Consider the following 25349-nt stretch of genomic DNA (forward strand, 5'->3'; position numbering starts at 1 on the left):
CTTCGAATAGACTCTTTAAAGTAGAGACACTACATACTGATATACACCTGAACATCAGCAGGAGAGGACTCTTTAAAGTAGAGATACTACATACTGATATACACCTGAACATCAGCAGGAGAGGACTCTTTAACTTAGATTTTGATGAAAGTACTTTTGTATTTCTACACTGAGTAGACTAAAACTAAAATATATGATTCTGATACTGCATAAGGTTTATAATGTATGGTAAATTATTGTTATTTTCCCTGGGTCTAAAGGAAATCATTTTGATATTGAGGTAGCAACAGAAGGTCATAAGGTTACTTTTATATTGTGATACTTCGACTGCTTACATGTTTAACCAATCATTGCAAGATGTTACATTTTTAAAGTAACCCTCCCATTCCTGTAAATTACTAATAAACCGAATGACGCATCAGAGCCCTGCTTTTTATCTTCAGCTCTCTGCTTGATTCAGTCCAAATATTCCTACTCTGTATCCTGTAGCTCGCTGATAAGTCTGAAACACATTGACTGACCCCTGACAGAGAAACAGAGGAACCATAAAAGGGCTTTGTGTGTTTTCCTGTCCTTGTTTCAGTGTGACACATGAAGGCTTTTACCACTGCTGTCAGACGATGGTGGTAAAGTGGGCGTCAAATTACCCTTAAAGTACCAACACTTTATGTATTTTTATGTTCTTAAAAATCAATAATAGTATATATTATATCACTGGAGCATCAAAACTAAAAGTACTCATTGTGTCAGAATAATATGATGTATGTTTTTATATACATTTTATAGTTGGATCTTACATCCATGCATTCATGTATGCATCTCATTAAGGTTGTAATTTTAAGGACTTAATATGCTGATATCTTATTATATTGAATAACCATTAATTTAATTCTGTATAATGTATACTAGTCTGCAAAAGTAACATTTAAAAAAAGAGTTGAAAAAAAACTTGACTCTGAGACGTACTGGAGTAGAAAGTAGTAAAAAACATAACAGAGAAATACTCAAATAAAGTACCTTGAAGGTGGGGTAGGGAACTTTGAAGAAACCACAGCCGGAAAAAATCTGCCACTTCCTTACAGAGCCCCTCCTCCAACACACACGAACTCGCACATGACCAATGAGGGCACGAGATAAGTTTGTACACAGATGGAAGGCTGACAGGCAGGTAGGCCATCCAGTTATTTTAGCCGGGCCGGCTCAGATGATTGGTCGTGCTTTTTACAGCACCACGGCTTCCACAGATGACATTTTTTAATTGATTCATTGTCAAAGCACTTAAGATATTCATTGCTATCGGGATGTTAAGAGCATTCCATGGAATATAACAACAAGTGTATCTCGAGCCGGTTTCTCAAACTTACCTACCCCACCTTTAAATTGTACATAAGTACAGTACCAGAAGTGGGAAGTAACTAAGTACATTTACTAAATTACTGTACTTAATACAGTAACATTGAGGTACTTGTACTTCACTTGAGAATATCTATTTTCTGCTACTTTTCACTACATGTATTTAATACCTTTAGTTACTTCACAGATCTGGATGAATGGTGGGAAATATAATCAAGTGTTAAATCAGACTTTAGTTCCACCTGGAGTAAATCCACAAGCTACCCTGCAGTATACAAAGTCATTCAAACTAGCTGCACCTTTACCAGCTTTGAGAACCCTTTAATGATCAATCATTATAAAACATATCATATATATTATTCTGAAATTCTGGCCCTTCCTACATCCAGGCCATGGTTAAACCGTACACCCCACCACGTGAACTCCGCTCTGCATCAGCCAAACGGCTCGCTGCCCCCGCACTGCAAGGGGGACCCAAGTTCACATCAGCAAAAACACGTGGGTTTGCTATCCTGGCTCCAAAATGGTGGAATGAGCTCCCCATTGAAATCAGGACAGCAGAACGCTTACACATCTTCCGGCGCAGACTGAAAACTCATCTCTTTCGACTCCACTTCGAGCGATAGAATTACTAACAAAGAACTGCTAACAGAGCACTTATATACTAATAAAGGGCAGGCTTATCTAAAGCCAGTTGAGTAGCACTTGAAATGTTTGGCTCTATGAAACCTGATGTACTTATATGATTCTGTTTTCTTCAAGGTTGTATCTTCCTGGTCGAATGTACTTATTGTAAGTCGCTTTGGATAAAAGCGTCAGCTAAATGCAATGTAATGTAATGTAATGAAATGTAATGAAATGGACCAATCTGCACAATGACCACTTTTACTGTCGCTACTTTAACTATATTTTGATGCTAAGACTTTTGTACTTTTACTTGAGTAACATTCTGAATGCAGGAGTTTTACTTGTAACAGAGTATTTCTACACTCTAGGATCACAGTACTTGTCCCCCCTCTTTACAGTAAAAATTACAAATTACAGATATTGTACATCTATATTTAAAAACTCTCTGCTATAATACGGTTTCCATGTGTTCAGTTTTATTCAAGGAACAAAGGCTCGATCGCCACGACTCTCCTGAAGCCAAAACAAAAACACGGATCCAAGTCCGCTGAACTGGAGCTGTCCAAAAGTACGTTTGGTGTTTATTTATACACATAAAATATAATTATTATAAACGCATCTGAAAGTGTGTACGTGTGTCTCTCTGCAGGTGGATGGCTGCTGGACATTACGAAGCTCAAACTGGGAGAAAATATTGGAGAAGGGGAGTTTGGAGGTGAGCATTCAATTTGAATTTTAAAAAGCATTTTGAACATTGAAGCATGGAAACATGTGTCACTTCTAGAGCCTCTAAATACGTATATGAACCTGAAAATGAGAATATGACCTTGAATAGTCATGTTTTGTAATTTTGCGTCTATTTTAATTTATATATAATTTGTATTATCTGTAAGTATATTCTCCATTTAGAGACATTAAAGCCCATCCTTGTGTGTCAGTGTCAGTGCAGATGTTGATGCTGTGTGTTTTCCCTGCAGCTGTGTATGAAGGAGAGTATTTGGGCCAGCAGGTGGCGGTAAAGACCATCAAATGTGACGTGACGGCTCAGGCCTTCCTGCAGGAAACCACCGTCATGACGTGAGTCTGGAGAGGTTTTAATCAGCGATGGAAGAAGTACTCAGATCTGGTACTTGAGTAAAAGTAAAAGTACTCAGATCTTGTACTTGAGTAAAAGTAGAAGTAGGCCTACTCAGATGTTGTAGCCTACTTGAGTAAAAGTAGAAGTACTCAGATCTTGTACTTGAGTAAAAGTAGAAGTGCTCAGATCTGGTACTTGAGTAAAAGTAAAAGTACTCAGATCTTGTACTTGAGTAAAAGTAGAAGTAGGCCTACTCAGATGTTGTAGCCTACTTGAGTAAAAGTAGAAGTACTCAGATCTTGCTGAGACTGCCAAGGCACACNCAGAAGGGGGGTCTGGGGGGATTGTCCCCCAGGAGATTTTTTGAAATACTAACATATAAACTACCCATTCTGGTACACTCTGAGAAGAAAATAAATAGATGTTTTACAACATATTAATAATATTTTATGCCATTGTTTATTTTTCACTTTGTTCTGACAGCTGAACCTTCTGCTCCTCACAGAGAGAAGAGTAAAGAGGAGATATCTGTGTGAAATAATTTAAATTGTGTGTAAGGGTAGATAGCCCCCATTGTTCTGTGACCTATCAATCATCAAACCGGGGGTCATGTCATTATGTGTTCATTTTGATCTGAAGTTGTACCTATGGATGTATAAAGAATAGTTCTACCGCAAAGTTATTCTCCGTGGGGACTTCCGGCTACAATCTTGATTCTGATTGGCCAGAAGACTCGAAAAAACATCAGCACAGATGTTTTATTGAGAAGATGATCACTACGTGACAGTGGTTTTCAAAACCGTTTATAGTCTCCGGTACTTTCAGTCCAACGCCTACTGCATGCACAGCGTTAGAAAATCGGGCCTTCAAAATAAAAGTTAGAGTTTTTCCCCCCAAAAAAAAAAAAGGGAATTTTTTTTTCTTCCAATTTTCTGTTTTTTCACTCACACATCTGCGACCCACTCGAAACGGGACCCACCAGTTGAGAACCACTGATTTAGACATTACATGTATATTCATTGTGCTATCAGAGGTTACATCTGTTCTTTGTAATTTTGCCATTCAATGAATTGTTGAAGAGCACTTCCATACTTTTCTACAGACTCAACAAAGAATGAGAAATACTTCAGAGCATTTACTAAGATAAAGTAAAAACAGCTCCCATCTGCTGAGTGAGAATAACTTTCTCCCGTTTTATTGTATGCCCATTTCTCTATATGTCTTCTATTTCATGAACCGAATGAGAGACAGGTGACCTTTCAGCCATCTGTTAGTATCAGAGACATCAAAGTTAAGCTGGTAAACTGCGGGATGTGTATCTGCTGAGAGGAGTGGATTAACAGCAACTGACGTCACCAGATTCTTGCTTGCAGAGAGACAGAGATAAAAATGAAATTAAACAATATTGAAAAAATTGTAAGGATTGGATTTCTTCTACACACTTGCCTAAAGAGTGTTTCCTGTAGGCAATGACATGCAAAGATGTAGTTTCAGAATGCAACTGATATTTTGCGTGAATGCTGCTGAATGTTAGTTCTTCCTCAACAGTCCTCAAACGTCTATGCTTTTGTATGTTGGCGGTTATGAAAATCTCTTTCAAACTACAGCCCAATCATAGGAGACACACCCACATGCACACACACACACACACACACACACACACACACACACACACACACACACACACACACACACACACCCTTGACACACAAAACACTCACGCCCCTCCCCGAACAGGGGTCTTTGTGGAGTCAACAAGTCGCTCTGAGTTCTTAATTAGAAGGAAGGACAACACAAGGACTTAACTGACAATGCGTTGACATGGGACCATAAAACATGGACATCAAAGGCTGCCGGCCGCTGTCTTTTTTCCTGCCCTCTACGCAAGGCCTGCCCAAGCTATAAGAAGAAATTCACACAAACAATGCCAAACATAAAGAGCATGGGGCCCTATTTTAGAGAAAGAAACTACCCCCCACCTCTTTGCTCTCCATCATCGACCATGAGAAGGATGTGTTTTTTTTTGGTTGGAGCATAATTGGGAAAGAAAACACATGTAGGAAACAAAAAACATGTGCGGTTTTGATCGTGTTCAACTGTACCACGCTCCCTCCTCCCGCTTCCTGACACAAATGCACACACATGTTCATCGGGTAAGTGTGATAAAAGGATAACACGGAGGGTTTTTGTCTGACACTAACCCCCCCCCCCCCACTCCATTATACATTTCGCAAACATAAACCGTAGGAATGTAGTTCCTGCATCTCTCTCCTGACGCTGCCCTTCAAACACTTGCCAGCTCTACCTCCTACTCATCTCTTTCTGCCTGCCCCTCACTCTTTTCTCTTCTTTGTGTTTATTTTTCATCGCACAGTGTACTGTAACCTGGGGACTCCTCGAGTCAGCAAAGATCAATCTCGCCCACGACGAATTCAATATATTTCCCATTGTCCTGCACTCTATGATTCTTTCTCTATTGGGAAAGCTCGTTTTGTGGTTTTTTTCTTCTCTTTCAGATTAAACCCTAACTCCTGGCTCTTCTCAACAGACTCTCTATTCTTCATTAGGTCAACTGTGGAAGTCAAGAACAAGCTGCAGTTGATGAAGTCATGAACTGGCCTAGTCCCTCTCATGAAAAGCTGTGACAGATTTAGCCCCACGGCCTCCCCTGGACCCTTCTCTCTTAATAAGTTCTCTCTTTTTTCATTTTCTGATGGTCACTTTGGAGACCTCTGAGTTGTCAATGGCAACTCTCCCTCACCCCCCGCCCCAGCACTTTATTTGGCAGGGGACCGTCAAATATCCTGTGCTTCCATGGTGCGCTGCAATAACCTTGGAGTCAGTCGCTCAAGGCCCAGCAAGAGTGCCGGCCTGTGTCTGTGTGTGTGTGTGTGTGTGTGTGTGTGTGTGTGTGTGTGTGTGTGTGTGTGTGTGTGTGTGTGTGTGTGTGTGTGTGTGTGTGTGTGTGTGTGTGATAAGCTTTATGACTGGTGCTTTGGTCCATCAAAGAGATGTGCTCCTCTGTTCTCCTCAAAAACAGACATCCCTTTATCATATCTTGGAAGGATAAGATGACTACATTCTCTCAGGAATTTTTGATCTAAAAGTGATGGCATGCCAGAGGGTGCCGTGGTAAGAATTATAAGTGAGACACTATATCGTGAAAGCCAAGATTCTCCATTAAATGAGGGTTTTAAATGAACCATTCTGCAAGAAATTCTCTCATGTAAAACTGTCTTGTGGGATTGGAGTGGTTTGAGTGCAAGAAATACAACTCAAATGTTTCTTTGTGAGGCATCTTACTTTTTAATATGCTTATTACTTGTCTATGTTTACAGTGCAACATTAAATCAATGGCTTAATGTCTTCATGTGAAATGCCATTTCCTTTTAAATAGAAAACATTCAAAGTGCACGCCACTTATGCTGCATTTCCACACAGCCCAAATCAAAATGTATCTGTTCCAATTTCTTTATGATTCTGTCGACTGTCAATTGACAAATGGATAATTTGACGACAGCTCCTAAATGTTAAATAGGATAACTTTCTCTGCTGAAGAACTGAGAAATCCAAATCACACTTTTTTGACAGCAAAGTTGTCCCTCTCACTTTCCCTCTTCCATACTTGTAGGCCCTTTGAAATCGCTTACCCTCTGTTTAGCTCTTTAGTTCTGTCGCTTACTGTGTGTTTCTCTGACTCTTTTTTTCTAAAGACACAGCTAGTTAAATATAACTTCTGATACAATGGTTTCCCTCCTCCCTGTGTAGTCTGCTCTAGTTGTGTTCATGCCTCCCCCTCCAGATCAATGGACACTGATCAAGACATGGTGGAGACAATAGCAGCAAGTGAGCCACATCAAAGCCCAGTGCCCATTAAAAGCTGATGACAAAGAGAGAACAGAGGGAAAGAGCCATGTTTGATGTGTGTGGCCACAGAGAGAAAACGAGAGAGGTCAAAGAGACTTTACTATCACCATAAACTGCTGCATCACAAACACAATGTGAGACTAATGTACTGTGGAAAAGGACACGTTGTCTCTATATACATTAATGTATTAAGCAAAGGTGATTAAAGCTAGTTAACTATTCGATTTCCAACCCACACGCTGGCACCACATACTGTACGTCTAAAGCAGGGGTGAAGATTTTTTTTAAATGTTGAAGTTAAAAGCATCAATCTGGTGCACTTTGAGAGCAAAATGAAGAGATCTATGGATGCATCAACATATGAAACAGAACTGTAAGCAGATTTTCTTTTTCTTTATGGATATTTTACAAATCACTCCCCTTTCAAACTGCATTCTTCTTTATTAATAACAACTTTTTTTACTGTCATATAGTATTTTATACCTGTTTACTTTATTCTCTTATTTTTTTATAACTATAATGAACATATAAAGACCTGACTTTACCTCACTGGTTGTAGAAAAAGCTTCTTATATTCGTTAGCATAGCTAGCTAACCAGATGCTAATAACAACAAAGTTATTGACTGTATGATCAGTATGTCAGATGAACAGATCGCCACTGGGCTTTCAACTAAAGACACAGCCACGCAAAAACTGCGGCATGTGTACGGCTCCTTATGGGTACTGCAATTTCTGAAGTTCCAGAGGCGTTCTGGTGCTCCCCGTCAGAACTACACCATGAAAGTTCTACACCCCTGTCAGACGAGACATATACCACGTGATGACACGTTAGGCTCGTGATGTGTTCAAGGACCTTGAGCTTGGCCAGGAAAAACAGGCACTCACTAGTTTAATTATTTTGCGGTCTAGATTTCTTACATTTTTTTCTTTTTTACGTGTGTTCATAAATTACCTCGAGGGCCGTACCAAATGGTCTCGTGGTCTCGCGATCCGTATACGGTCCGGGGGCCGGAGGTTCCCCGCCCCTGGTCTAAAGGTAGGCTACATGTGAATGACGGTCTGTCTCAGGCTCGTGAAAGAATCCCACCAATGAGAATAACCCTAGACATGCTCCACATCCTGGTGACTTCAGCAGATGTCCCACCCATATTTAATGTTAATGACACCAAGTCTCACAACCTGTCATTATTAGAGGAGAACAGAGAGGGCTTTTTCCCACCAAACGGAGAGAAGATTGGAGAGGAGCGCACTTCTAACAAGTAGACTAATGACTGGTGAACTCTTCCTGACATGACTCTAACTGCCAAATTAAGGAACAATTTGGCCGAGGAGGTTTCTAGTTAGACAGCCAAGAGAAAAGCTTTGGGAAAAAAAGCTTTTTGCTAAGGTATGAAGACCCAAAGAGTGTTATTTTTAAAATATAGACAAAAAATTGTAAAAAAACTATCAAAGTGAACCAGATTGATGCTTTTAACTTCAATATAATAAAAAAAATCATGGAGCATGCCCCCGGACCCCCCTATAGGAGGTGAGGTCCGCCCCCCACAAAAAAATAGCACTTTACCCCTGCTTACATATGCCGTGGGGTGATTATCGAGCCTTCATTGTAACAGTCGCTGGTATAGGCTACTGTGTATGTGCGTGTGAGGAGTGTTGCAGTAGAAATGTCCACTGTAGCCCGGTACCTTAATGGGAAACCCTACATGTTTGAGCACCCTCTATGAAACGTCAAGCTACCCCACAGCACCCTCAAAAGAAAATCTCTGACACCGCCACTATGGGCTAAGCCCTTAATGTTTCCAGGTCCAGGAAACGCCCCTGTTCTACGGGTTAATGCTCCAGGCCCGCTCAAGAGGAAGACATGGCTTCAAAGAGAACCTAATTAGAGAGTCAGATAGATACGGGGTTAATGACCCCTTCTTTGCTCTTTGGTGCCAGACCTTAGTTTAGTCTAAATGTTTAGCCTACGGTGTGTAAATAATTTGAGAAAATACGTCAGCATGTGTCACTGTCAGGGTCAGAATTTATTTTAAAGGCTATTGTTACCAAACATCTGGTTTGATGAAGGTGCACTGGCTCGATGGCACTATCAGACCGTTGGTCAGTTAGCCAACCAACAACATTCATCCAACGTGATCATTACATCAAAACATATATATTCCTAAAATGTATTTTTCCTATAGGGACTGAAGACAATCTCCCTAGTTAAGTTGCAAAGCCGGTTAGGCTCACTATTTGGCAAGCAACCGGTGACAGTTGCCCTGTTTATCTCATGTCTTATAAAAGCTTATTAATAATTTATAAAGTGTTCACAACCTAATTAATAAATGAATTACAAACTATTCGTAAACCCTTTATAAGGGTAGTCTTATTGTAAAGTGGTACTGAAAGGTTGTGTTCCTGTTAACACACGCCCAAAACTGTTGTTGCTGCAGCTGCTCTGCTGACCTGCTAAAATGCACAGAACAGGTGGATTAAAAACTTTTGCTGCTGTTGAAAGTTTAGCAAATAAAAATGATATCAGTGCATAGAACATCCTTTATAATATTTTAAGTGATTTGCTATAGTTATTTTCGAGGAGAATTGGGTAAAAAGCACCATTTCCTGTAACGTAACGTCATAGACGCTATGTATCAAGTAAAGGGTTGTGATTGGGCTCTTTAAAATGTGTGTTTACTAACCATCAGAAATACAGCCTCACAGAACTGTAAGCCTATACGTACTCTTGGTCTCTCTTAAGGGGCAACTCATTAAGATAAGTCACTGCCCTAGTTCTAAGGGTTGACATGTGTCAACTCTTAGATTAGATGCTGCAATATGTGCACATTATCTCTTTGGAATGGCGTATTACATTTAAAGCACTATAACTCATCTTTATGATAATGTCAATATTATATTTAGCTGACACAGTATTTTGGCGTTTTCCTGTTTCTCTTTATGGGAGCATTACACCCCCCTCATTGTACTTACTTTTACAAGCACTTTACATTTCTGACCCTTGTGGCTATGAGAGTATCCCTGCGGGTGTATATCGGTATAAAGCTTGGCTGACTGACAAGTAGGGAGTAGTAAGCCTCGCAAGGGGCCACACTCTAAAAACAACACCAGCATCCAGCATAAATGGAAGCAAGCAGGCACATATATAGACATACATACCAATGCATGGACATCGAACACTTACAATTCCTCCCCGTTTAGACCAGCATTCTTGAGGTCCGGGGTATGCGCGTGCATATTATGAAGACAGGAGGGCGATTGGGTTTCTCCAGTGGGGGACGAGGGGGTGAAGAAGGATTTATAATTCATGGCCTAATAGGATTTGTTGCTCTTTAGCAGGATTAGGCATGTTAGAGAAATAATCTATTTATTGCTGCCAGTCTGGGGGTCCCCTCGCCTGGGTGGGGTTGGGATATTTTAGGGGGAGGGTAGTGGTGAGGTGAGGTCGGTGGGGGGGGCTGCACACTGGACTTTTGAATTTTTTTCTTCCAATCATTCTCCTGAGGATAACCTCTGCACCAAGGCCCCTGAGCACCCAAGCCCACCCTTTCTCTCAGCTCTTAGCCCCACTGCAGCCACCATTTTTGGATTAAAATGTCTATTTCTCTTTCATAGCGCTCTGATAATCCAAGCACATGGGCCCAGTGGTCGGTCATGCCAACACACATGATGTGTGTCTGTCCAGGGACAATTAGCACTGCCACGACCCCGGGGGAGCTAGGGCCTGCTGGAGGTGACGGTCACAGACCTGCCCACGTTCAGCCTGGCTTAACCCTGGCTTTGGACCCAGCAGGAGGAAGAAGAGAAGAGAGAACGAGGATGAAGAGAAGGAGAGAGAGAGAGGGAGAAAGGAAGAGATGGAGGGTGACCTGCGGGCCTTCTTAGCTAAGGGGCTCCCTTTTCATAAGCCAATGGGTTTAGATTATAAAACTGTGCTCCTTTTCAAAAGAGCATTATTCTTTCATTCATGTGATGTTGAGGCTACAGTGGGGGGCTGTCTGACATTAAAGACTGCTGTTTAATTAGGCCTTTCTTTAGTGGTCAGCCTTTGTGTCCTGCTTTCAGCTATGGGAGGCCTGGTTGGCCTCCCTAATGGCCAATGGCGGTTGCTGTGTGTCTGTTTGTATATGAGAGAAAGAGAGAAGAAAGATGTCAGACTTTTTTTTATCCTCCATTAATTTGCACATCACTGAATTTCCCAAAGAAGCAAATATTCATGTTTTAGTCTCTGAATGTGTTCGTCTCAGGGAGAAAGTAAGTCATTAGGGAACAAAGGCAACCATTTTGTGAGGACAAGACATAATTTCAGAATAAATATATATCGTACGGTACGTCCACACGGCAGCGTGCGCTGAAGCTTGCCAGTGGGCGTGTCTGCCATTAATTAATCTCCCGCCCCGGACTCCCAAGCACGCGGTTTGATTGGCTAGAGCTTGTACTTGCATATGATTTGATTGGCTGGCGCTTCCGTCGACATTTGAAAAGTTGAACTTTTCTCAACTTTCGAAGCGCGAAAAGTTTGCACAGTGATAAAAGCTAAGCCAACATAAACAGAGAAACTAAATAATGAGATTACCAGTCAATACATTCCCATTCCCACATCTTTCCATACTTAAACTTGCTCATGTTCCAGCTGCTTTAGTTTCTGCACATCAATCTGTATTAACAATACTGAAATTACATGATGGTAAAACTGAGGGTAAGGTTTTACAGTTTTAGAGTGAAGAGAGACAGAGAGATGAAGTGGTGGAGGGAGTGGTAATGGTAACAGTAATAAGTCACAGAGCAGAGGAGGGATTTATGGCTGCAGATGAGTCTGAGATTGTCTTTGCAGACTTTCTTTAAAAGCTTCCGTTCCTGGTCCTCCGTACAATTAGCAAACTGCCTCTGTCTCCAGGTCTGCCCCCGTCTGGACTGTGATTACAGCAGCAGTCCAAACACACAGGCAGACAGACAGGCAGGCAAGAGGAGAGACAGGAACGCTAGGCTGAATGGGGTTGGAAATCTCAACTAGTGATTTATTGCTGATAAGACATGTTTAAAGGTTTTTACCACTCTTTGATGAGTCTTTTAGGATCATAGTGGGCTTCAGCTATTGCAACTATGGAACCAGAATGTAGCAGTTTAGAGTCTCCAGACCAGCAGACTTCAGACATACACATTGGACTTAACTCAAAAGAAATGAGCACTTGGGACCTAAGAAAAGTCACAAAACCAGCTTGATCATGCAAGCTGTATATTTACATTTTGAGTAACTACAGAGAGAAACATTAAGTTAAAAAAGCACATTCAACACAGCTGCAGAAATGTGTACATTTGTAGTTCTGAAAGACTTCCAATTAACTTGCAACTTGCTTATAAACAATATTTTTACAGGATTTCAGATTTCACTTGGAATGGATATGGATTACCTTGCACTTCTCCAAAAGACTTGAACACTGCTCTATCAATTACTTCCTGAATTATGTGTGGGAACTACTGTACATTACATGTCATTTGTTAGAGGCTTTTATCCAAAGTGACTTACAGTACATACATTCGGTACTGTGGACAATCCCCACAGGAGCAATTTGGGGTGAAGTGTCTTGCCCAGGGACACAACGACATGCTGACTGCAGTGGGACTCGACCTTGCGATCCCCTGATTCAAAGTCCAGCACTCTATCCACTGAGCCAAAGCCGCCTGTACACAAAGAGGCAGGACTACATCTATTTTTATTGCAAAGTGACATTATTCACCACTAAGCTAACACCTCAACACTTCATACAGCCCAATATACATATTTTGAGTATATTCTCATGTGTAAAATCCATTCCTCTTCATAGCTCTATCCTCTGTGCCATTGTATGTTGCTGGCTTTAAAAGCTAGGTTGGGTTGCACTTTTATTTCTGGACATTTTTATTGCATTCTTTCAGAATTAGCCGTTTCTTACTTTGGAGTTTCATAATTTCTAAACAAAAGGGGAAGAGATTGCCTTTTTTTCTCTGAAAAGTTGCTTTAATGTAATCCGGTCAAAAAGTCAAGGGTCCTTTTTTAAGTCTGGTGGGATAGGCTTACAGGTTGGAGTCATGTAACTGGAACACATGACAGTCCATATCATTTGTAATTTATTTTCTAGAAAACAAGTGAACAAAATAAGGACCAGTGTTCCATTAAAGGGCTGATTACAGGCTATGATCCAGACTCTAGGAGTGTGTAAGCAGTCTAAGTCAGGCATTGCTTCTTGCTTGCTGCTATAGTGGGATCAGATGACCGTACACTGAGAGTTCACGGGCCCAGGAGGAGATGAAAGATGATCAGAGGGCTCCGGGGTGCAGCAGGGTCTATGATTGGTCAAATTACCCCTCCTAATGTTCTCTGGTGAGATGATATGTGAGAGGGGAGTGTATCCGGGTAAATTATGGATCTGAATCACTGCTCTTAAGCTCCTCAAAAAAATGACACGCTTTTGTTTCAACGCTTTTGCAATAGCTCTGTTGTGTATTATTCAAATGCTAACAGACAGCATTTAAATACTGGTCCTGGACCTGAGGCAGTATTGATATCTAAAATCTGGCCTTACAGTAAGACCTGTTCATATCATTTCAGCATTGCTTGAAACCGTTTCAATGTTTAAACTCGATTTGGATGATCTTTGTGTTATTTATTTCCGAGCGCGCTCCAAAAGACATGAAATCCAATTTGCGTGGGAGAACAAACAAGAACATTTGGGACAATGTTGAAAAACAGGAGCGGCTGCCAACCTTCAAAACAGAACACAGTGAACCGAGAATCCAATATATAAGACAGAGGAGAAAACTTAACCCCAAATCCGAACAGAATGCCGAAGACTATATTTGTTGTATTGGAATAATAACTTAAAGTGATAATACGTCAAACAGCCCTGCAGATTTAAGAAATCTCATAAACTCACTGGGACGGTTAATTGAATAGCTTAGGGACAAATGTTAGCACACAAACATGAGATTTGTGATCGTGCAAGAACATGCACAATGCTTTGTTACTGATTTAACGCAACAGTGATATAACAACAGTGACCTAATAACACGACACAGCTTGCAAACCAGGGTAAGGAATATGATGAAAAATGACTTCACACTGACAGACAGGAGAAACAGACATGCTGGCTCAGCGCCCGGAGCATTGAATGACAGGCTTAATTCAGAGGCATTTATTTATCATAATAGTAAACTAACTTCAGATCATTTGATAGCTGTCAACATGCGTTCCCCTAACAACAGCCTGACACAACACTGAGCGACTGTGTCAGCAATGTTTACATCGGACAGAAAAAGGTAGCGACCACAAGGGATCGAAAGCAAAAATAAGAGCGGGAACGCAGCCCAAATAAGGAAATGAGGAACAAAGAAGAAGTGCGGGATTCATCTTCTTTTCAAAGAGCCGGGTTATGAGAGCAGTTAGCTGAAACGAGGTGCTGGGAACGGGGTGCAAAGCCATAATTGGATGCTTGTTCCCGGCCAATCTTTCAGGGCAAATTATCAACGAATGGGTTGGATTGCTGGAACCACATTGTGGAGGTGGGAACAGTGGGAGCTTTGAGGGGCCGGCGTGACGCACTAATAGAATCATTTAGCACGCTGGGATAACGACAGTATGTGATGGATGGAGCGAAGGCCGAGCATCTGCTGCCGCAACATTAGCCCTGCTGAGTCACCACTGCTGAGCGGGCATCAGGATCTGTGTGTTCCTATATATGAATGTGGTGTTGCATGTGTGTGTTGAAACTGTGTAGGCATGGCGAAGGCCCTCTCTGCAAAATGCACAGAGCCTTGTCTATCTCCGAGCGTGTGAGTAAAATGATGACTGGGCATGTTGCTTTTGGAAAGCCCGCTGCACTGTGCCATCTCGGCATAGGACCGCCTTGTGTGCCCTCCCCCTACTCTCAAAAACAAACTGTCACTCACAGCTTGCCACTGACCTCCGCATTTTCAAACTCAAACAGGCGAAATAAATATACTTTGGATAAGAATAACTTCAGGAATGTAATCATTCCAAGCTTTTCATTTGTCGACACATAATGCTATACTGGATCACCACTTCAAAGTTAGATATTGTCAAGAAAATTGGAATAATTAAAAAGTGTCATGCTGCCATTGTCATTATGGCGAGACAGTTAGTGTCTATAGTTTATATTATGCGAGTGTGTGTGTGCCAACATGTACAGTATGGAGTTATGTCAGGCAGCCAGGGTTCTGTAAATGATCTCGGGTGAAACCAAACAGAGGCGCTTTTAGGGTTTGGATGGCCATGGAAATGTCAGTATCAATACAAAATAGACATAATAACATAAACAAAAGGGTATTTGATAGGAAGATTGTTACAAGACTCACATTTGAACAAATTAAATGAGACCACTGAACCTAAAAATGAAATTGTACGCACCACCATGCGGACACATTTTGGATGAAGTTTACCACCACTTATCTTAACTTTGCTACAGCCCTGATTGTTGCCTTTGGCTTGCATCTTTAAAAAAAGGCCTTTATAAGAGGCTTGGCTGTAGAAAGTGGATCTAAAGAAAACAGTTAAATAAAATGTGTGAGAAATATGTATGTATATAAATATAATATATTATCCAGGAGTCTTCAATGCTGCTATCTGTGGAGCATATGGGCAGTAAAATACTTACAGCTCTTCCAACTTTACTACTTGTTATGCCTGTACAAATATAATACATTTAATATTCCCTTTAAAATATAAATTCCTTCTGTTCTGATCATTATAATCATAAACTAAAAGTTGCCCCAACCTAAGCCTGCTGTTATATCACTCATCTACTCTTTACAACAAACTAATCATGCTCATATGTTAATATTAAAGCACAAAGAGGACGCAGCATGTGCCTGGGTGCGTAGGGTCTTAGAGTAGAAGGTTGTATGTGCCGTGTTGGCATGCAGCCAGTGCAGAAGGGAGGACATTTCATACATGAAATCCTCTCCATGCAGGAGGTGAGGTAGCCTGGAGCTGTCAAGAGAAGCTCTTGTCCAGCCCTGCATGGTGCACACTGCTGCACCATGGGAAACACACCCTCACATACAACACACACACAATAGCACATATGTGTATTCAACACTCCTCTCACAGATAACGAAACACATACTCAGAATAATTCGGCCTCGAACACATGTTGCACATAGAAACAACAGTGAGAGAAAGGAGGTGTGGGGGGGTGGTGCAAGAAAAGGGAACGAGCGAGAGAAAGGGCTGTGGGAGAAAGAGTGCAAGATAAAGAGAGGGAAAGAAGGGCTTCAGAAACAAAAGAAAAGTCAGTTACACACAGGGAGCGAGGAGGGCCGGGAAAAAAAAGCAGTGAAAAAACGAAAATCAGCACAAAAAAAAGGACAGAGAGGGAAAAAAAAAATCTGCCTTCAGCCTTGCAGGGGGAGGAGTGAGAAGGAGAGGAGAAGGAGGACAGAGGGGAAGAAGGAAAAAAGAGATATGGAGAGAAAAGTAGGGAGGGACAGCGAAGGAGGAGGAAGAGAGTGTGAGGGCTAGGGGTGATTAGGCCCGGGGTGTCCTCTCTGCAGAGACACGTGCGCAGACTTAATCAAGTCGACGCCAGCCAGCCACATTTCCACATTACTCCCTGGCCGCTTGCCTGACAGGTCCGAAAGAGGGAAGGGAAGAGGAGTCCGCCTGGCCCATACTCCCGCCCTCTCCTCCTCCTCCTCTTCCTCCTCCTCCTCCTCTTCCTCCTCCCCACCTTCTACCACCCCAAGGCCCCGGAGCGGTGCCAGAACACATGTGAGCGCTGTTGGAGGGAGTGGGTGGGTGGAAGTTAGGGAGCAAAGAGCAGAATATTACTGACTTCATTAAATGAATTGTACCAACTACTCCTACTACCTGAAATCAGTTGTTCTGCTGCTGCTGGTACAAGAAGTCTAAACGATAAAGACTTCAGATCATGTAGATGCACAAAGTGAATAGTTAGAAACCATGCATCTTCTTAGGACATTGCAATGAATCTACTGTATATTTCAAAAATATAATCTTGCAGAAATCACCTTACCTAGTAGTACAGTACTATTGCAATCATACTGCAGTTTGGAAGCCAGTTCTGAACTGCGGTTATATTTGAAAAACATTTCTGGGAGGAATTTCAAAAGACTTATTTGAGCATGAGTGTAATTACGTTTCTCTCACACGCACAAAAGCACTCACACTAGAAATGAGTACTCAGCTACAGCTTCAATCACACTCAGTTTCATACACTCAGTTGGTATTTTTATTCTTGACATCCTCTTCTTCTTCTGCACACCTACTCTTCCCTCTCTTTTCTCCTCCACTACTCCTGTTTCACGTTCATGTTTTTTCTTTTTTCTCTCTTTCTTTGCTGGAAGCCAAGTGGGTCTGGGCCCAAGGTGGGGTATAGCAATGTCATTTAATAAGCAGCTTAACTCCAGCACACACGCCACAGAGAGCGGACTGCTCCGGCATCTACACTACAAGAAATGTCAAGCTAAAACTTAATTTTCAGTCATTTACTCATTTTAGAGCTCAATCTATATCAACATAGCGCAATGCCAAGAACAACACAACCTCTTTTTTGTAAGTAATGGAAAAGTAAATAATACAATCATCAGAGTAGTAAAACATTTCTATTTGTGTACAATTTACATTCCGCCTTTTGCATTTTTTGCAGTGGAGCTCAGTGTTATTTCTCAACAATGAGGCCTGCTTACAGCATTTCCAGTAATGGGTCAACTTCTAATCTCCCGTGGTGAAAGTCCCTGATAGAGATGAAAACAGAGGGACGTTTGGTTCCAGGCTGCTGTTCTGAACAGCTACTGAGGTGTAATTTCAACGAAACAAGGGCCAGCCTGTGCCAGTCTAATCTCTCCTCAAATTATGCACAGGTGGTTTGGTGATAAGGTTAAGAGGTGTATACAGTGTGTGTGCCTGAGCATGTGTGTGTGTCCCCTGGCACCATATCAAGTAAAAAGCTCAGTCCTAAACATATGCATGTGTGTGTGCGCACGCTAACACACAAGGGGGCCTTCAGTGGTCTCTGACCTGTGAGTGAGGGCTAATTAAGTGAAGGGAGATGACAATGAACAAGGGCCTCCCATAGGCCAAGCCATCACTCAGGCCTGCTGTAATGAACACCCATCTACAGGTGTGCTGATCCCTAGACAACTACACACACACACACACACACACACACACACACACACACACACACACACACACACACACACACACACAGAGAAATACCTCCTTCAACACATAAGGGTGTACACTCAAACATGCTGCCATATGTAAAGAAGATTATTAATGTGTGCACACATGTGGTAGCAATTACTACTACTATAAGGAGTGTAGACATACAGCACTGTATGTGTGGTGATACTCAACAACACACTGACACACACACACACATTTCAGTGGTGAAGCTGCTCTGTAAGTCCTCCTGTCTTATTTGCTGAGGGCTGTCGCATTTCAGCACTGACATTTCATTAGTGAAGCTGAAGAGTCCACCATCAGTGACAAAAACATCTGTCACCTGGTCCTCTGGACATCAAGCTCCATCAGACAATAATCACACATGACTGGTGTTATAAAGACTTGAAAACAAATCTTGTTGAACAAAAAAAGCCACATTTGAGTCTACGTTTGAGAGACCCTAATGCCCACGTTTTTTTACTTTATATTAGCGAAGTGGTGTCATCTATCATATATGATTTGTTTGACTTGATGAAGGCTCTCAGGAAACGGTAACCAAATCTATCCTATAGACCTTGATGTTTTCTTTTCCCATTTCAATTTAGAGCAATCTGCTGCAAGAATAATGTTACCAAAGCAGCCTTCCATTATGTCAAGGCTTAACTCAAATGTATTTCCCTTAGATTAAGACCAGGTATCCCCTGCTGACTCGCCTTTTCCATTTCAAATGAATGATTAAACTTCACCGTTTCATTTCCTAGAAACGTGCCAGGTTGAGTCCCCACGGCTACGCCCGAAGCACAACTTCTGCCTGCATTTTATGGTCTCAATTAACGGAGCCTAATTGCCTCTGAAAATAAATAAATAAGGCAGCCAGTGGAGCGCATCCTACAGTTAACGGATTATTTCCTCTGAAAACAATAACAGAATGTTCTAGTTTGTTCCCTGGGGGACAGTTAAAATTCTCTGTCTCAGTATTTCTAAAAGATGGGTTATAAGTCCTTCCTCCTTGAGTCCTCCAGAGCTGTGTGTCAAACAAATGATATTGAAATGAAATCAAGTGGAATGAGCGCTAATTTTTTTTCTGAAAACGTAGCATTTTCCCATGTCACAGTAGTCATCCATAAAATCAAACGTGGAAAAACATTACTGAAATCTGAAAGTCTTTCCAACTTGACTTTGAAGCTCACACAATCCCTATTGGCGCAATCACTACTCCGCATGTAATGAGAAAGGCCTCCAGCCAAAACAAAGAACATGCTTTTTTCCTTCCCGGGTCTTTCTAGTAATGTGACGACAGGAAATTAGTCTTGACATCAAAGTCGGAGGAAGTGACTTTCTTCCCCTCTTCTGTGTGGAGTCGTCCAGTATACCTGACACACAATGTGAACACACGCACGCACGTACATGTACAAATACACCACCAAGACATTTTGTTTCCGCCCTCTCACATAAACCCACTACTATGATATCACCCGATGGTGTAATGGCAGGTTGGGGGCCACAAACACCTCGAGATTATTCAGAGAGCTGGGAGAAGAGCCACTGGAAGTTTTTATATGGTGGGAGACTTTGCATTTTGTGGGGGAGGCTTGTCCTGCGGTGGAATACAAATATTTAGCCTGCCCCTGGTATAAAATGAAAATTACACAGTAGGACAGGAATACCTGTGTAGCAGGTGATCGCCTGCCTGGCTCCATCCACCAGGACGTAAATATAGTAATTACCCACAAGTCTCATGGGCACAAAGAGGAGTCAGTTAAGGAGTCTTATTGGTTGTTACTGGACAATGACTCATGAGTAAAAAATAAACTGACTGTTGGTGACATAACCAATCAGAGAGGCCATGAGAATGTTTCTCTGAGATTTAGGGTAGACGTAAATATTTGTTGCTCTGTGATATAGAGCAGTGGATTTACTTGAGTGGGAGACACAACAGCCAAGAGTCAGGTCAACAATACTGCTCAGCGTTTCCCACAGATCTGAAATATACTTGAGGGGGTGGTGGTCGCGGGGTGGGGGGGTTGAGGTGACGTGCCTTTGTGACGTGCAACAACATTAACCTTTCTGTTGGTCGCTTGTTAGCAGACCCTTCACGCCATGGCAGAGCGAACAGGTACAGGCAGGGCCCATAGTGATAGCCCTATAGTCTAAATATACCACCCACAAATAAACATATGGACATGGGTTACTATTTAAAAAAAATGGTAAATGTATTTAGGAACCTACTATCCATGGCTGATTTAAAGTGGGGGTGGCACCTCAATCCTTTGGGGGGTCCGGGGGCATGCTCCCCCGGTAAGATTTATTTATTTTGGAGTTAAATGCATCAATCTGGTGCATTTTGAGGAGAAAATAAATAGATCTATGGAAACACCTATATGAAACAAAACTGTATACATTTCAATAATCATAAAATCATGGCCATAATCAATAACATAACATTTCCAATATGAAAAAACACTGAAACTTGTTTATTTTTTATTTTTTTGGTTAATTTAGTTGTGAGTGTGTCTGTGCTCCTGAATCAGCCTCTCCTGTCTCCCTCCCCTTCTCCTCTTTCAGGCAGCAGCAAAGACTAGTTTTAGCTCTCAACAAGTTTTAAAAGTGTATCTTGCCTTTTTTCACCTAGTTAACTTTTATTTTATGGATGCATATTTTACTAATCATTACACCCTCAAATGGAAATATGTGTTTACATAAATGGTGACCAAACCGTTGGAGACCCACTGAGAACTTAGACTAAGTTAACTAAACACTCAGAGAGTCCTTTACCTCACCTGAGCTGAGGTTATCTCGAGCTTGAATGACACACAGAGACCAATCAAGGGCTTTGATTTATGATCTGTATGACAGTGGCCATGTCGGCAGGCCACATCATGTAGACAGCCAGTCACCCTGTGTGAGGCAGGCCACTTAACAGGCCAGGCCATCGGGAAACCCCCCGGTCCTCCCGATGGCCAGTCCGGGACTGGGTACAGGAGGCGTAGAGCGAGGCATCATTGTCCACAAGTTAATCGATCGCAGATGGCGTCGTGGTCGCGGACGAATAAAAAAAATATATATATTAAAAAAACTTTAAAAAAAACTAAATGGGTCGCGAAATATACCTGGTCGGCCGTTAATATACCTGGGTGGCCCGTCCAAGTATAGTCTATGTGTGGGAAACCCTGCTGCTTCAAAAAAGTTCACACTCCAAGAAGAAAGCGTGAGTGTGTTTGTATCAGTGAAAGTGAAAGGGGGAGGGGCTGCATAAGTTCACTTTTACAATTTTCAGGCAAACCCCATGACGCTTTTCGACATTCTCATGCATTCTGCTGTCAGTTAATACAACCTAGCTGTAACCAGTGAGGAACAAAAGCCTCATGCCATGCAGACACAAACACCTCCAATGTTCACATAGAGCAGTCTGTGTACAGTGACCAGTGTGAACTGTGCTAGTGAACGACACACACAGAGAAACAAAGAAAGAGACTTGGAGAGAAGTTTAGAAAAAAGGAGTGAAAGTGATTACAGAACAAGGAGTTATGAATTGACAGAAACAAGACAACAGAGGCAGGGAAGAAGAGGGAGAGTGCCCCCTACAGAGAGGACAGAAAACGCTAACTGCAGTGTGACCTTGACACTGAGTGAAAGAGGCAGAGGGAAAAAAAGTTTAGAAAAAAAGGCAAAAAGAGCCCTGCATCCTGTGTCTGATGCAACAACAGATGGATATTACTGTATCAACATGAGGTACATAAATAGAAGTCTGTAGTGCTGACATGCAACATCAAATAGTATTGTTTTATTCAAATTAAATTATGAGCAATTTGACATGGAAGACTGTAACGACTCAAGAAAAGGCACTTTCTTCTCCCTTTCTTTCATGTTTCATAGTCTTTATGTGTCATTGTGTGATAGAGAGAGACTATCTCCTTGTCTCCACATGTGTCTTCTCCTCATCTGTGCGTTTGTGTATTTATGCAACTTATGTGCAGAGCTCGCTGTGAGCGTGTGTCAGGTTGGGGGAGTGTTTCAATGGATTTTCCAGAGGCCTACAATAGCAGTGCCATGTGTGAGAGGTTCTTTCCCTTGTATATTGGCCATGACACCCTCCCTCCCTCGCTGCACAGCATGGCAGCCAGCAGCACCTGCTGCACCATAAACACACCTGCAACGCAGTAAAACCATGGAAACACCCTGCATGGAAAACTTCACAATAGAACACAATACAACATAATGTAGACGACCACACGCATGCACAAAGCATGCACACACACACCGTGCTTTAGCCACATTTAGGCTGTACAGCATACTTAGTAGTAGCATTCTTTCCCTCATGAATATAATAAAAATGAAATACATTCAAACAAAAAGGAGATCTAGACATAAAAAATGAAGTGGAAATGATCAGCTAGACATCTGCTGCAGCCTACAGTAGACTACCCTGCAGAGAAAAGTAACTTTGTTTTGGTTTTCAATGACTGAAACAACACATCTGCTCAGAAATTATATGTGTAGCCTGCATTTGGTCAACACACAGCAGTGCTGCACAGCTTTCCTGCCGCCAGCAGAAATGTTGACCTCAGAGTTTTCTTTATTCTTGACTGTAGTTTTTGGGCTGGCATTCATCCTCATGCAGGACTGTTCTATTTCAATGGAGTTGGAACGGCTTTTGAAAGCAGCTCATTTCCTTTTTCTCTTCCCTGGATGTTTTTACATCAGTCAATGAAGACACAAATCCAGTCTTGTCAGACCTGGAGGAGAACAACAAGAGCGCATACGGCCAAAAATAAGTTTGGAGGTGTAAAAAGTTGTATAAGCTTGTCTGACAGCATACTTTTCGTGACACTCATCCTCAGGGCTCTTGCCAAAAATGTGTAAAAAGCACATTCCATGCTTACAGTTTTTTACACTTATGTAACGAAAGAACCAACAACATTATAAGAACACTCAAAAATAGGATTCCATAATATAACTGAAAACTGGTACTTTCCTATCCTAATAAATGTGTTGAATATCATCATAAAGTGAACTTGAATGCATGCTCGTCTAACTACCTAAAGTAAGATACTCCAAACAGCTCAGAGTATCACTGTTTTGCTGCAATATGTTAGCCACATCCTATTGGCTTATTACGAGAATTTTTGTAGCACCCATAGCGAGCTGTCAATAAAGACAATGAGTATATGATAAAGTGCATCTCAGTGTAAAAAGGCCTTGAGAGAACAACCAACCGTTCTGCCCTCCCTCACTGCAACGTGACTAAATAGCTTGTAAACCGCACCCAAACTTTGACAGCTTTGCGTATGAACACACATGTGCCTCGTAACCATTTAACCTAAATGAAAGAATGGAAGAAAAACAAAGGGGAGAAGAAGTAATCCCACAGCTGCTCTGTTTTGGGATGAGTTTTTGGTTCTAGGATAGTTTCTTGGATCAATGGTAATGGTCTGATTCATTTTGGATGTTTATTTGAATTTGTCACACTGACGGGAGGGTGACAGGTGCTGAAAGATGGTCCAAGTGTGGAAACTGAATGATGGTTTGCAGATGATGGCTTCTTTTTCCAGAACCCCTAGCAACTGGACCGAGCCCAGTTGGCTGACTGAAGGCAGTAAGGGGAGTGTTTCTCTCACTCACAGTTAATTTCTGCCTCTCCTTTTCCCGCTCTCTATATCCATCTAGTTTTTTCTCTCCTTCTTCCTTCCCCCTCCACACCCCCCTAGATTCCCGCTTCAATTTCTTTGGAAGCGCCTAATAGGAGCTGGAAAGGAAAGGAAAACAAAGGGGGGAAAAAGGCTCCAAAACATCAGGGCTTTGGCTGAAGTAATCTGATACAATCTGGTGTCAGTGATAAATACTGTAGGGATAACTTCTGTCATGTGTTTCTTTCACCAAGGAGAGAGGAGGACAATATATCCCCACCCTTTACGTGTAATGTGTACCATAACAGTGTGTCTTCAGTTTAATGCAAGGATACATGTCAGCGTGAGTGTGTGTGTGTGTGTGTGTGTGTGTGTGTGATGTCTTCCAAAAGCTCTGCAGGTCATCCATTAAGACCAGTCAGTCAGCCAGTCGGTAATTATGAGCTGTGTTGTCACTAGTCGGCCTGAAGGTCATTCATCACTTAACAAGCCCACAAGAAAGGGACAGAGGAGCTCCTACTTTGCCACACACACACACACACACACACACACACACACACACACACACACACACACACACACACACACACACACACACACACACACACATTAATAATTCAGTACATAAGCACACTTCCTAATCCAGATTTCCTCCCTCTCTTAAGTGCACTGACATGATTAAGGCTTCTGTCACATCCTTATGTTTTTATTGTACAAGTTACAGTATTTAACACATGATAAAAAAAAAATGCTTTTAACAGGGCCCTCATCAGTGGGGTGAGTGGGTGCAGAGAACAGTATTAATATCAGATATCACCACACTGCTCAGGGCCTCTTTTTATGATAATGCATCACACATGATAGCACATTTCTGCTTCAAATACAATTAAATGGTTTAATTTGCCTGACAGTCAAGCCCTTGCCTCCCTGTCAAAAGTTACAAACCCATCGAGAGAATAAAAAAGATTTGCAGCTGGGTCTGAAAGAAGGATACCTGGATTTTTTTGACCTCTCATAGGAAAAAACACACATGCATGAGGGCGTATTTGTTTGCTGAATGAGTGCACGGCAGCAGAAAGGCTTTATGTTCAGGCCTACGACCCTTTTAACCTGTAGTTAAGAAAGCTTTTACAGTATCAACTGAATCTTCCCCATGGACCGAATCTATCAGAGCTACAATTCAAGGCAAAACACCTCTATTCTCTTCCTTTTCATTGCAGTTGATTGTGATTCTTTGGCACAAACTGAACATAATATCAGTTTGAACGTTCCCTCTGCGTGACTGGCGCTGGTGGGAGCTGAGATCTGAACCGAATATCACAAGTCCCTGATTTAATCTCATAATAGTCAGCTTTAATGTCCAAATGCAAGACATATGTGGCTCCACTTTGGTTCGCTCACTTGGGCCACGTACTACAATCTCCCAGGGCAAGACCCAGGAAGGGGAATTTGCATTGGAACTGAAGCGTTCGTGCTAGTTTAGTTTGATGCTAATTAGCCGAGACATTATAAGCGCCCTTCGGTTAGTAGATGGGGAAGCACTGTTATAGAAGATGAGCATTTGCAGAAATCAGAAATGCTTGACAATGTGATAACAAACATTGATAAGGAAAT

The 25349-nt window shown here is 41.8% G+C and overlaps 1 protein-coding gene across 1 annotated transcript in view; it reads left to right on the top strand.

Moving 5' to 3' along the window:
• Positions 1-25349, top strand: part of matk (megakaryocyte-associated tyrosine kinase) — a 634871-nt gene that overhangs the window by 3846 nt on the left and 605676 nt on the right. The window contains exons 6-8 of the mRNA XM_010782946.1: positions 2455-2548; positions 2630-2695; positions 2958-3057. Of these exons, the coding sequence (XP_010781248.1) occupies positions 2455-2548; positions 2630-2695; positions 2958-3057 (260 nt within the window). The remainder of the gene's footprint in view (positions 1-2454; positions 2549-2629; positions 2696-2957; positions 3058-25349) is intronic.

Source organism: Notothenia coriiceps, unplaced genomic scaffold (genome assembly GCF_000735185.1).
Source record: "Notothenia coriiceps isolate Sejong01 unplaced genomic scaffold, NC01 NC01_scaffold00024668, whole genome shotgun sequence".
In the NCBI taxonomy this organism is placed as follows: domain Eukaryota; kingdom Metazoa; phylum Chordata; class Actinopteri; order Perciformes; family Nototheniidae; genus Notothenia; species Notothenia coriiceps.